The 14145-nt window shown below is 48.8% G+C and overlaps 1 protein-coding gene across 6 annotated transcripts in view; it reads right to left on the reverse strand.

The window, feature by feature from the left end:
* tep1 (telomerase-associated protein 1) overlaps positions 1-14145 on the reverse strand; it is a 34739-nt gene that overhangs the window by 10350 nt on the left and 10244 nt on the right. For all 6 annotated transcript variants that reach the window (XM_079751019.1, XM_079751020.1, XM_079751017.1 and 3 more), the window contains 24 exons: positions 13703-14096; positions 13174-13326; positions 12770-12841; positions 12375-12499; positions 12083-12178; positions 11023-11169; positions 10138-10432; positions 8689-8810; positions 8361-8474; positions 7429-7546; positions 6875-7078; positions 6252-6439; positions 6020-6161; positions 5559-5738; positions 5305-5397; positions 4649-4784; positions 4031-4190; positions 3450-3577; positions 2994-3082; positions 2519-2633; positions 1971-2193; positions 1300-1420; positions 250-374; positions 45-144 (listed from right to left, as the gene is read on the reverse strand). In XM_079751019.1, coding sequence (XP_079607145.1) covers positions 45-144; positions 250-374; positions 1300-1420; positions 1971-2193; positions 2519-2633; positions 2994-3082; positions 3450-3577; positions 4031-4190; positions 4649-4784; positions 5305-5397; positions 5559-5738; positions 6020-6161; positions 6252-6439; positions 6875-7078; positions 7429-7546; positions 8361-8474; positions 8689-8810; positions 10138-10432; positions 11023-11169; positions 12083-12178; positions 12375-12499; positions 12770-12841; positions 13174-13326; positions 13703-14096 — 3640 coding nt within the window. The remainder of the gene's footprint in view (positions 1-44; positions 145-249; positions 375-1299; positions 1421-1970; positions 2194-2518; positions 2634-2993; positions 3083-3449; positions 3578-4030; positions 4191-4648; positions 4785-5304; positions 5398-5558; positions 5739-6019; positions 6162-6251; positions 6440-6874; positions 7079-7428; positions 7547-8360; positions 8475-8688; positions 8811-10137; positions 10433-11022; positions 11170-12082; positions 12179-12374; positions 12500-12769; positions 12842-13173; positions 13327-13702; positions 14097-14145) is intronic.

Raw genomic sequence — 14145 nt, forward strand, 5'->3', positions numbered from 1 at the left:
CATTATACGATTGTCGTAAGAAGGCTGAGTAAAATAAAACCAACCTTCAGTTGAAAGTCTAAGGAGACCGTTGCAAGATGCTTCCTGTCTGGCGACACATCACTTCCTGTGATCCTGTTCGAGTGCCCTTCTATGAGGGCAGTCCTGTCAAAAGAATACGGCGGGTTTGTTTGAAATATATGAAAACTTTGAAAAGCACACCGTGTTTAGGCTACGTTTAGTTGCCTAACAACCCCCCCCCCCCCTCACCTGCAGCCGTTCTCCGTGTCCCACACCTCGATTTGTCCGCTGAAGGAGGTCGTAGCCAGGGTGACGTCTGTCAGGAAGACACAGCTGGATATGCCATCACAGCTGCTCTCTAGTGACTTCACAACCTGTTGAGAGCACGGAGCGGTCTCTAGTTGTGCCATCAAACAATTGCTTTAAAAAATTAACATATTCATATCTAAATAATGGATAATCTATGGAAGGGATGGGAACGTTTGCCATTTCAAGGTAAATCTAGCGTTGAATGTCTTGCATGTATTACAAGATTGTAAGAATGTTTCAATTATGTTGTGTTTAACCTAAAATCAACCAATCAGACAGAGGCCGCAATCAACCAATCAGACAGAGCCCTCAGTCAACCAATCAGACAGAACCCTCACTCAACCAATCAGACCAAGCCCCCGATCAACCAATCAGACAGAGCCTTTGATCAACCAATCAGACAGAGCCCTCCATCAACCAATCAGACAGACAGAGCCCTCCATCAACCAATCAGACAGACAGAGCCCTCCATCAACCAATCAGACAGACAGAGCCCTCCATCAACCAATCAGACAGAGCCCTCCATCAACCAATCAGACAGACAGAGCCCCCAATCAACCAATCAGACAGAGCCCTCCATCAACCAATCAGACAGAGCCCTCCATCAACCAATCAGACAGAGCCCTCCATCAACCAATCAGACAGAGCCCCCAATCAACCAATCAGACAGAGCCCTCACTCAACCAATCAGACAAAGCCCTCCATCAACCAATCAGACAGAGCCCCCAATCAACCAATCAGACAGAGCCCCCAATCAACCAATCAGACAGAGCCCCCAATCAACCAATCAGAAAGAGCCCTCAATCAACCAATCAGAAAGAGCCCTCAATCAACCAATCAGAAAGAGCCCTCAATCAACCAATCAGACAGAGCCCCCAATCAACCAATCAGACAGAGCCCTCCATCAACCAATCAGACAGAGCCCTCCATCAACCAATCAGACAGAGCCCTCCATCAACCAATCAGACAGAGAGCTGTGGGTGGGCTCACCTGTCCGGTCTGAGTGTGGACGAGGTGCAGCGTGCCCTTCCCTGTGCCCACCGCCACCAGCTCAGCACGGGGATTCAACGCCACGCAGGTGGGCTCGGACGGGAAGGTGGACACCAGCTCACTGGATTCAGCGTGGGAATACACAATTAATACAGTCTCAAAGCTTCAAATTTCAAAGACTCAAGCTTCAAATAAAATGATTCTATAAGCAATTGTACACAGATGATAGCCTTAACCGTGTACAATATAATATACACTATACAATGCTGTACATACAATACAATACACGATACATTTACAATACATTATATAATATATGATGGTAATATAAACATTGTTCCTTTTTCTCTGGCCGGATCCGATAAAAAGCAAAAGTTGAAGTTTGTGATTGCCGACCAAGAGCAATCCAATTCTTTTTTTAGACGTATTAAAAGGTCCCATGACATGCCACCAGGTGTGAGTGGGATCAGCCGTTACGAGACGCCACACATCTAGGTGGACACGCCCACCTGTGATGTCATAAGGGGCAGATTTTCCAAACGCCTCGTAACGGCTGATCACAACACACCCGGTGGCATGCCATGGGACCTTTAAAGAAATATATCTTTAATACTGAATCGACGGCTCTTGCTGGCAGCCCACTAGCCCCCCAACCAGGTGCCTGGGCTCACCTGTTCTCCGGTCTGGCCTCCTTCTCCCCGTCGTGGTTCAGGAGCCGCACCACTCCCCGGGGGCCCCCTTCCCCCACCAGGCCCCGGGCCCAGGCGCGGGGCCCGGAGGTCGGGGGCTCGTTGAGGGCCTGCTGGAGGAACAGCGGGGGCCAGGAGGTGAGCAGGACGGCGTGGCGGCGGAGGAAGTCAGCGCAGCGCTCAGCACTGAGGCCGCAGCTGCCCCCTGGTGGAGGGAGGGGGAGGGCAGGGCGAGCGTCAAACATTCACTAAACTGATATAATCGAGTTGAATCTTGTTTTATTAAATGTTTTATAGAAATTGAAGAACAGCTGGATACATGTCTGTGCATTGATTTCGTTTTCAACTTTTTCTATTTGACCATTTTGTTTGATATTTGGAGGCGAAAGTTCCCAGTTAAAAAGTGTTTTCAGGAGGGTCATGCTGAATGAATACAACACACACACACACACACACACACACACACACACACACACACACCTCGTCTACATGGAAAACCTGTGGGTGTTCGTGCAGGTCACATGACTCACCGTAGGAGCCGTAGATCCCCAGCAGGTGGTGCACGAGGCCGTGGCGCACATTAGCATACAGGAAGTAGTAGTTGGAGAGGAGCGAGCCCAGTGCCTCGCACTGGTCGCCTTTCATCTGACAATCAGAAAGAAGGTTGGAAAAGAAAAGAAAGAAAAGATGTTGAATGGAAAAAGAACGCCACCCAAGCTAACCTACGGTGGATAGGAATGGGTGAGTGTAAGGCCTGAGCTACAGGGTTTATAACCTTGGTCAACGTAAACGGACTGCATTTAAATAGCGCTTTGCTAACCATCGGCGACAGCCAGCTCGTCGGGAGCAGTGAGGGGGGGTGTCTCGCTCAGGGACACCTCGACACTCGGAGGAGCCGGGGATCAAACCGGCAACCTTCAGGTTACCAGCCGACCCGCTCTGCCTCCTGAGCCACTGCCGCCCCTCCGTCGCCCTGGGGTCAGGGGGCGGAGGGGACCCACTCACCAGGTGGTCCGGCAGGTGCTTGATGTGGTCGGCCTCACAGTGGAGGAAGGTCTCCGTCCCCAGGGGGTCCGCAGCCGCCCACAGGTGGGCTACCGGGGGGACAGGTAAGGACACCCCGCGGTTAGAGGTGTGTGTGTGTGTGTGTGTGTGTGTGTGTGTGCGTGCGTGCGTGCGTGCGTGCGTGCGTGCGTGCGTGCGTGCGTGCGTGCGTGCGTGGGTGTGTGTAGGGCTGTGAGTGTGTGTGTAGGTGTGTGTATGTAGGTGTGTGTAGGAGTTTAGGTGTAGGTGTGTGTGTGTAGGTGTGTGTGTCTGTCTGTCAGTGTGTCTGATTGTGTGTGTGTATGTGTGGGTGTGTGTATCTGTGTGTTTGTAGGTGCGTGTGTGTGTGTTTGTAGGTGTAGTGTCTGTCTGTCTATAGGTGTACTGTCTGTGTGTGTGTGTGTGTGTGTCTTCTACCTGACAGTATCTGATGGCAGCAGTATCGGTCGGTCTTAGCAGGAAGGAGCTGCTCTTCGAAGGCCTGCCTCACGTCTGGGTTGGTGAGAGCCAATAGGTCGTCTCTGCTGTGAGCCGGACCAATCAGGCTGCAGTGAAGAAGGATTAGAAAACTTAATGTACTGGATATTCTCAAGGTTGATGTTGGAATGGAGAAGCTTCATATTTTAGACACATATCACAAAGATATTATTTTGAATACGCATGTACAACAGCAAACAACCCATAATAAAACTGAAAGTAAAAAATAGAAATAGATAGATATACACGGTATATATTTGTATTCACCCACTCTGCATTTTCTTCCTCTACAATGTTAGGGTTAGGGTTACCAACCGCTATAAAATGTCCCCTGTTGTCAGCGATTACATAGCCAACGTGATCTAATGATAGCCCGATCATTAACTTAGATTGGGTCAGTTGTGCTCCTTTTTTCTGCAGAATACTTGATGCGGCCCCGCCTGACCCAGACTCTTCCTCCAGGGGCCCCCAGGTAAGTTGAGCTTGAGACCCCTGGTCTACTCTATCTTGTCACTGTGTACCTTTGTAGACTCCGCACCATCTGGGTGAAGGTCGCCATGGGAACGCGTCCGCTGGGCGTCCGGGCGAGATGCAGCGCTGTCGGCCAGGGGATCAGGCCGCTACCGGGGGGGCGCTCAGAGACAGAGTTCAGCATGCCGTACAGGTCGCCCTCCCGCAAGCCTGACACACACACACACACACGCACGCACGCACGCACACACACGCACACGCAAGCACCCACACACACACACACACACACACACACAAAGAGACAAAGTCAAAGTCGGCTTTATTGTCAATTCCAAATGTGCCAGACCAACAGAGGAATCGAAATGACGTCCGTCTCTGAACCACGGTTCAGTAAGGACAGAAGAAAGAAAAGTAGCCAAAATAAAATAAGTATTATTAACAATAAATCAATTCAAATTCTTCTGAATCGTGCAAAGATGAGGCAAAAAGAAACGGTATTTATAAAATAACGTTTATTTGAGATTCAAATGTGCAATATCAGTTCTTGGGGGCAAATGGGAGGTCCAGAGTTTGTGGGGGCAGAGGGGGGAGGAAAGGGCGTTGACACAAAGTTGAACCTGGTTCACTCTGCTGAGGTAAACACGGGGATGGGGGGGTGGGGGTCTTACCAGTGGTGCTGAGGGCCAGGGCCCCCAGGGCCAGACGCAGACCCCCCACTGCTCTGTACTGGGAGAGCAGCCGGTCCAGAGCCCGGACCACCAGCTGGCTCAGGGTCTGGGGCAGCTGCTGCAGGCTCTCCTTCATCTGGGGGAGATGGGGGGGGGGGGGGGTATCATCATTGAGAAAAACAGCAGAAATTAAAAATCAATTAATTGTTGTTATTTTCTATACAGCCTTATATCACACCCCGTTTAAATGACTTAATTAAATGATGAAGTAAAAAGAAGCCTGTAAAAATCGGATTAAAAATCCTCTAATATCAAGATCCCAGTCAACATAATCTGGTATCCTGACTGTGTTATAGCGCGGGGGGGGGGGGGGGCACTTTTTCTAAGAACGGTCAGACAGGATTTTTATCGGACTAGCGGTGGTGGCTGAGTTTATGTTCGCTGTTGGCCAATTATGCACACCCCCATCAACATTATTGGTTGAAACAAATATGTGGCAAAAATAGATTATACCTATCTGCCGGATGGGTTAAATCTTTCAAACATCAGAGTTCATCATCGAATATGTGTCTCTTATAATTAAGAGAACCCATACGCATGTCAGGTTACCACTTCCATCGTGTGTGGTGCGTTAGAGTACACCAGGATTATCAGACCTTTTCAAAGGAGGCAAAGTTCCTCAGGTCTTCACAGGCCAGGTGGAGGTAGAGAGGGCTGGCTGCTCCGTTCTTCATCATTAGTGTCTGGAGCTGCACACACACACACACACACACACACACAATTTACTTTGTTAATTTATAATGTTACTTTAACTTCATTAAGCAGATATGTGTTGATAGATATTCAACACACACGCACACGCACACACACACACACACACAGAATGTGAAATACAATAACTATTTTGAACCTGATTGTTGAAAGCGGCGTCACTGAGTTTCTTCCCGAACATGTCCAGCCCCTTCTGGACGATCTCCTTCCTGTCCGTCATGGAAAGCTGTCCCAAAGGAAACAAGATGGCGCCCTTCTTCTTGCTGAGGGCTTGCAGCAGAGCCGAGCCGTTTGTTACACTCACAACCAAACACATGCCCTGAAAAACAACCAATCACCAATCAGCCATTACTTATTCCAACTCATGAGAATATATTCAAGGAAAATCCCATATTAAGCATTAGCTTTGGGAATCGTATTTGGTCAATAAAAAATCTTCAACATCTTGCCATTTTTGGGAAATTGTCACCCTTTTATTAAACATCATAAGCTGTGACAACACCATGTCTAGGGAAAGACAACTAATGCAGAAAGATCAGGTTAGCTGGTCTAGTTGGCCTGAGCTTAAGAAAATCCTTGATTCATGTATGTATGACTCACCTTGGGAACCTCCTGTGGGATCCAATCAGAATTAAGCTGCCCCCTGCTGTCCTGGACAAGCTCCACCCCATCCACCAGCAGGGCCAGCGATTGGTCCTTCTGCACGTCCGTTGACTTTACCCGGAATTCCTTGATCAGATCCCTGAAATAATATACACAATATTTAAAAAAGGAACTGTCGCATTGGCCAACAAATCAGGATTGTTGTGAGAGAAACTTCACACAGACTGACGTGTAAGACACAGGAAGTGGCGATTGCTCTTCCTTGTCCCCCCTGGCTCTCAGCCATTGGACGAGACAGCGGAGGAGGTTCTCCACGGTGCGTGCCGATTGGCTAGCTCCAGTAGAGTAGGAGATGACGTCACTGGCGGGTTTGGGCTTGGACGCGTCGCTGGTTCTGAGGGCGTGTGCCAGGGCGGCCTGTGGGAGGAACGGGCAGGTTATAGGTTCGAAACCCAAATGGATTCTGGAGTAAATAAACCAGGGTTGGGGCTTTGAACTGGACATCATCAGGAACAACACGTGACGAGAATTGCCGAAGTTATAAGAAGAAAAATCAACACTGTTTCCATCTAGTTTCCACTGGGTTTTTGGATCGTCCGTGCACTTAAAGTAGTAAACGAATATTAACGCTATTTCAACGGCATCGACAATCCCAAAACCCAGTCGAAACTAGATGGAAAAAGTGTGCAGTTGAAAACGTGACGCAGCTTTTACTTCTTCGCCACCTACTGACTTTGTTATGTACGATCATTCAAAAACGCCGTGAACCGGGAACCGGGAGCCTCGGAGGCGGGACTTCGGAGGTCCACGAGGACCCGGACCAGAACAGAACGAGCGTGGCGGACCACTTGCCATGAAGACGGTCTTGCCCTCTCCGGCCGCGCCGTGCACCAGCAGCACGCCCCCCTTGGCCTGGACGTCGCCCACCGTCACCACCGCCTCCGCCAGCAGCTTGGCCCGGCCGTGAAACCGTCTCTGCAGCGCCTCCTGGTGGTCGCCCTGCTCGCCGGCGCCCGACAGGGCGGCGACGGCAGCCTGCGCCTCGTCGTCACCCTCCTTGACCAATCAGAGAGGACCACGGGGACAGCGGTGTGGTTAGGGTTTGTGTCCGAGAGTGGAGGACTGTGGAGGACGCACGCACGCACGCACGCACGCACGCACGCACGCACGCACGCACGCACGCACGCACGCACGCACGCACGCACGCACGCACGCACGCACGCACGCACGCACGCACGCACGCACGCACGCACGCACGCACGCACGCACGCACGCACGCACGCACGCACGCACGCACGCACGCACGCACGCACGCACGCACGCACGCACGCACGCACGCACGCACGCACGCACACAACATTTTTGTTAGGAAACTATTAGTTCCTGAACTGTTCCAACAGACTCACCTCTACGTATTGCTTCAACACAGCGGTCCAGAGGTCATCCAGCACTGCCTTGCCAAACTCCTCCAGGCCTCTCAGGTAGGGATTTCCACCAACAACCCCGTCCCACTCACAGGGGTAGCTAGTAGACAAGATTAAGAACTTTTATTCGTCTCAAACCGATGTAGAGGTCAAAACATCGAGTTACAGGACAATCTGAGAAATAATGTGCATGTAAACCCTATTATAGTAATGATTGCCATTATGTATTCTTGACTTTGTGTCTAAAGTGAACCATACCAGCATACACACACTGTGCATGTCCCTGACATATAGTTGAATTAACATGGCGTTATATTGTTGAGGCCATTGAGGTATGCAACATCGACTCCACTGCGGCTGAGGAACTGCAGCAAAGTTGGACCGTTGAGGTCATTTTCCAAATTGCGAAAGCAAATCCAGAACCAATGACATCAATGGGCCAACTTCTTTGTAATTTTCCGTGGTAACAGAGTTGATGTTGTGGACCGCATATTTCTGTCTGTCACAGACGGATGAAGCGGTACTCAAAGCGTGAAAGTTCCCCTTTAAATGTTCCATCAGCGATGTTGGGTGACGTCACTTCTGTTGGTGTTTGAAGCGAGATCCCAAACAAACAGAGCCAGCTCGCCCCTCCATTCCGTCTTTCATGCATCCAGTAAAATCGATCATGAACGCAGCGCAAAACCCCACAACACCCACCCTTGTCGGTGATTGGTTGGAATACTATTAATTTTGGTTTTGAGTGGTTAGTAGTACCATTTGTTTTTGTGTGCGATCTCGGGGCACAGGCTGCCTACAGAGACGCGTTTTTTTGACGGCCTGCTTATGGGGCGGCCAGCTAGCGGATCGTGAGGTAAGACCAGATGAATGTGAGCGTTTATGTGTCGGCCTAGGGGGGGGAGAGGAGCACTCACTCCTCTGTCACCTTCACGCCCTTCCTCAGGATCCGGCTCTTGAGCTGGGACATCTTAGCCTGGGCCTGCTTCGACTCGGGGGCAAAGTGGGACCTCCACGCCACCGGGATGGACCTGTGGAAATAAAATAAAAAGAAGTCAAATTATTTTGTGAAAATATAAACAAATGACATATTCAACTGGAATGGCAGTCCTAAAACGCGGGCTGAAATGGAAATAGGGATTCTGGTTAATGGAAATTTGTCCCCAGTCAAATAATTAATAGTCAGCCAAGTTCTATGGTTGATGCATCGGTCGGTGGTTTGAGGAGGAGCGAGAGGAAGCCTACTGCAGCACGGCCGGGTCCCTGAAGTAGCAGAAGGCCCTCTGGTTCATGTCGTCGGGGTACAGAGCCTCGAACTGTCGGATCTCCAGCTCCGTGATGGACAGGTCCGACGGGGCGGAGGCCAGCTGCATGGACAGGATGGTATTATTATTATTATTATTATTATTATTATTATTATTATTATTATTATTATTATTATTATTATTATTATTATTATTATTATTATTATTATTATTATTTTTAGACAACACTTCATTAATCCCCAGGAGGGGACATTTGGGTGTTTACAGCAGCAGAAAGACAGGCGAAAATAGAGATGCCAAGAATTTAAATAAAATATGAATAATAAAATACAATAGTCAAATATATAAAATAGAATGCAATAATAACCAATCAATAAATTAACAAATAAATGTACATGATTTGGAAAACTGGAAAAGTATGATTTCAGATATTTGAGGTTTCCAAAGAGAGTGAGTAAGTGACAGTGAGGTAGTGAGTGAGTGTGAGAGAGTCAGCTAGTGAGTGAGTGAGGTAGTGAGTGAGTGAGGTAGTGAGTGAGTGTGAGAGAGTGAGGTGTTGAGTGCGTGTGAGAGAGTGAGGTGTTGAGTGAGTGTAAGAGAGTGAGTGTGAGACAGTGAGGTAGGGAGTGAGAGTGAGGTAGTGAGTGAGTGTGAGAGAGTGAGGTGTTGAGTGCGTGTGAGAGAGTGAGGTGTTGAGTGAGTGTAAGAGAGTGAGTGTGAGACAGTGAGGTAGGGAGTGAGAGTGAGGTAGTGAGTGAGTGTGAGAGAGTGAGGTAGTGAGTTAGAGTGAGAGAGTGAGGTAGTGAGTGAGAGTGCGGTAGTGAGTGTGAGAGAGTGAGGTAGTGATTGAGGTAGTGAGTGAGAGTGAGGTAGTGACTGAGAGTGAGAGAGTGAGGTGGTGAGGTAGTGAGAGAGTGAGGTAGTGAGAGAGAGAGTGAGGTAGTGAGTGAGAGTGAGAGAGCGAGGTAGTGAGTGAGAGTGAGGTAGTGAGTGAGGTAGTGAGTGAGGTAGCGAGTGAGTGTGAGAGAGTGAGGTAGTGAGTGAGGTAGTGAGTGAGGTAGCGAGTGAGGTAGCGAGTGAGGTAGTGAGTGAGTGAGGTAGCGAGTGAGGTAGCGAGTGAGTGTGAGAGAGTGAGGTAGTGAGTGAGGTAGTGAGTGAGGTAGTGAGTGAGTGAGGTAGCGAGTGAGGTAGCGAGTGAGTGAGGTAGCGAGTGAGGTAGCGAGTGAGTGTGAGAGAGTGAGGTAGTGAGTGAGGTAGTGAGTGAGGTAGCGAGTGAGGTAGTGAGTGAGTGAGGTAGCGAGAGAGGTAGTGAGTGAGTGAGGTAGCGAGTGAGGTAGCGAGTGAGTGTGAGAGAGTGAGCGTGAGAGAGTGAGCGTGAGAGAGTGGTCGTGGCAGCGATCACCCCCCCGCCAGGCGGCCCCTCTCCTACCCAGCGGTGCGGCGGCAGGTCGTGGAGGTGCGGCGGCGTGGCGGCCACCATCCCGTAGCGCTCGCCCAGGAGGCCCACCAGCATGTGGCTGCGGCAGACCTCCGCCAGGCACAGCTCCACCGCGCGGCCCGACTCCTCCTCCGTCACCCCCCAGCGCAGCTCCACCTCCTGCAGGTGGAGCCGGAGGGCTGCCGCCCGCCGCCGCAGCTCGGGGAACACCGCCCGCACCAGGACGTCCCGCTCGGCGTGCATGTCCCGGAAGGTGGAGGAGATGAAGACGCGCACGCCGCGCCACCTGGGGTGGGGGCGGAGCCGCGCGCTGCATGAGGTCCGTGCCGGGCGTCGTTCACACGGACCGGTGGAGATGGGTCACCTTAAGGGTGCCCTCCAGTCCTTCACTCATTTAAAAAGACGAAAAGGATCGAGCTACCACAGCTCACCCGTTGCCATAACGACGCTGAGTGAGGCTGAGTGACGATAAACACAGAAAACCTAACCCTCTACTGCGCCATAGAGGGATAGGTTTTCTGTGTTCATCGTTAATAGTTTTGACTTTTATTAGAAAATGATTGACAGGCAAGACATTCTACGGGATTGAGCAGTGGCAATGTAGCAATGAACTGAGCGAAAACTTAACACACACTTGAGGTGCATGTCATTGACAGTGTCCTAAAATGCTTTATTATTGGAACCAAACATAATTGACCATCATGCATGCAGAGTGTAACGTGTCAGAGTGACTCAAGGGTTCAGTGGAGTCCCTCCCTCTTCCCTGTAGGGGAGAGGACCTCCCCCCATCATATGAGCCATGTCCCTCTCCCTCCCCTGTTCTTCCGCTTGGTTCGCATCCAGCCAACATCCAGCTCACTTGCATCCCCGCATTACCTCAGTTTGGGGCTGGCTGGTATGGGCACCACCGCGCTGGTTGTGTGGGGATGCTTAGTGGCGCCCTCTGGTGGAGGGATCTTATGCACCTTGTCCATGTGCTCCACGTGTTGAAGCAGCCGGGAAGACCCCCGCTCCGCCACGATCCTGACGTCACAGACGCAGAAGGTTAGAGGCCAGGAGACACAGGGGGAGGTACGTCGTGACCCTCCATCGCAACGACGGCCGCCTCACTTCCAAATGACATCAGGCAGTGTGAATCCACTGCCCAGATCAAAAAGGAACTGAAAATTATCTCTTCAGACTAGCCTATGGACAATGGTATGGCTATATGGACTATATATATATATATATATATATATATATATATATATATATATATATATATTTTTTTTTTTCTCCTATTTGTTTTATCTGTGAAGCGACCTTGGGTGTTTTAAATAAAATGTATTATTATTATCATTATTATTATCATTATTATTATTATTATTATGAGAGCATAGGAGCATTGGAATGTTAGTTATTGTGTTGGGTGGTCGTTTTTTGGGTGGTGGTTAAGTAATGAATAGTGAAATTATTTAGCTTTATGGGGAGACGATGCTGTGAATATGCCACAGTGTTTTTCAACGGGGACCAGGCAAAACTGTTTTTTTATGCGCCTTGGTGATGGTGTATTTACGTTGATTCAGGATGAACATAACTACAACTCTTGAGTCCTCTAAAAATTGTGGAGTATCACCTACAAAACATCCCACGATGCATTCTGATGTTCCAAGCCCTATGTGCCCTAAATCACCCCCAGAGGCCCCACTGAGGCCTTCTCCTTAGTGGACAGATAATCGGTATTGTCATTGTACAAGATGAGAGAGGAATCCTCCAGCTGCACAGTTATATAAATATAAAATACAAATATATGATATAAAAAACAACAATATAGTATAATAGTGCAATGTATGCGTGAGATGGGGGGCATTAGTGCTGGAACACCTCCACCCGGTCAAAATGAGAACTCTACAAACAAAAAGGATAAGCCCGTGATTGGTATGATGGAAGGACTTACCTGAGGATCTGCTCACTCACACCCCGGAATTCACTCTTGAAGTCGAAGCACAACCGGTTCTTGCTGATCTTGTCCGTTTTCTCTCTTTCCATGTAGCTGAAAAGATGAACATGGATACACGACAGAAACAAATCATACAGACACTTCATCTGTGCCTCAACAATTCAGGCAACTAATTCCGCGCAATTGAGTAGGCTGGTGAGTGTAAAATAGCAATTTTTCAATAACACCAAGAAATGTGTTTCCTAGAGTTGGGACGGGCCTGTAGGAAGTATGGGAGAGGGTTTCATACCCTTCCTTCAGGAAGAGCTTCACCAGCAGACAGGACTTGCTGTTTGGCTCGTTCAGGTATTTGGTGCAGAGGGTGTCCAGGTCTGAATCTTCCCCATCAGCGACCAGGACGACAATGTTGTCCCACTGTGTCCGAGAGAATGAAGAAGAACACAAAATGACCAAGTCAATATTGCAATTCAATTAAAGAAAGGCATAAAAAAAAAAAAATTTAAATAATGATTAGTATTTATGCAAAATATGTATTGTTCTATTAAGTTAGTAGTAGTAGTTGTTAAAATAATTTCGAAATATCATTGTTAAGAAAGTTTTACCACTTTCCCTAAGCTCAAATTAACAAATGAGCATTAAATTAAGCTTGAAACAAATGTACATACAACTAATGTCCAAACAAACCTTGTTTTCTTTTGAAAACAGTTCTGATTTGAGATTCCTGTGTTCGCCTTCATCAAAGTCTCGGTCCGGTTCCTAGAGTAAAAAAAAGGAAATAAAAGTCTAAATATAAAGATAGTTCAATGATAAACAATACAATTTGCATGATAACTTGGTAAAAGTCCTGAATGTAAATACATTTTATCAATGTCCCTGACACACACTCACTCATTCACTCACACAGTTTAAGTCTGTCCCGTCAAATAAGAGAAGTGGTGGAGTTGTTGGCAGGCAACCAATACAAATTCACACCACCGCTGAACAATTTCTGCCATGTTGAAATCACACCATTCCCACAATTTGGCATTATCGGAAAAAAAGGTAGGAAAACCTCCTTATCAACGCTCCGGGACAGCCGAGGCCTTTACCTCCACTTGCTTCGTCACTGTCTTGACGTTCTCCAGCAAGAGGTGAGTCTTCAGCTTGACCTCTGTGCAGTGGTACCAGCCGTAACTGCACAGCTTGGTTTCCTCGGCACTGCAGCCAATCAGCAGCGAGATCAGAACGGCTACTTCCCGCACCTGAGAGGGTTCCCCCAGAGTGGGCATGAAAAGAAAAGTGATGCTAGGTTAGTTTGGGGCTGGCTAACAGCAGGACCAGATCATCGATGACACTGGTGAAGTAACGGGTGCATTGCATCGTGGTACTTATTTGAATTTAGCTACACTTGTAGTAACTGTTGGATTACAATTGTAATAATTAACTGCCTGTTTACAATTCCCAAATCTGTGGTGTTCCGTAAGTTTCATTTCAAGTATATATAAATAAATATCCGTCCCCCTTATCAAACCTCTTTGCAATATATTTGGGATGGTATACCAATTGCATGAAAAAAATTACCTAAATTGTCTCATAAAAGAAAGAAAATAGACACTAACAAACTCAAAACACACTTACAGAAGAAGTAATGAGCCTTTTGTTTTTCTCCTCCTCCTTCTCCTCCTCATCCTTCTCCGACGACGACGACGACGACCCATCTTTGCTCTTCTCCTCTGCCTCCTCCTCCTCCTTCTCCTCCTCTGACCCATCTTTGCCCTCCTCCTCTGCCTCCATCGGACTGTCCTTGCCCTTCTCCTCCTCCTCCTCCTCCTCCTCCTTCTCCACCTCCTCCTCCGGGTCTTTGGGGCAGCAGAAGTCGGTGTTGAACACGTCGTTGGAGCCGATGTCGGTGGGGAGGAGGATGAGGGTACGACCGGGGAGAGGGGGGATGTTGTGGACGCAGGAGAGCTGCACCGCCGTCTCCAGGGCCGCGCTGTAGCGCTCCATCAGCTCCACACTGTAGGGGCACTTACTGAGACACACAGACAGGTAGAGGGGCAGACAGACACACAAACAGACAG

The sequence above is a fragment of the Pollachius pollachius genome (genome assembly GCF_949987615.1).
Source record: "Pollachius pollachius genome assembly, chromosome: 14".
NCBI lineage: Eukaryota > Metazoa > Chordata > Actinopteri > Gadiformes > Gadidae > Pollachius > Pollachius pollachius.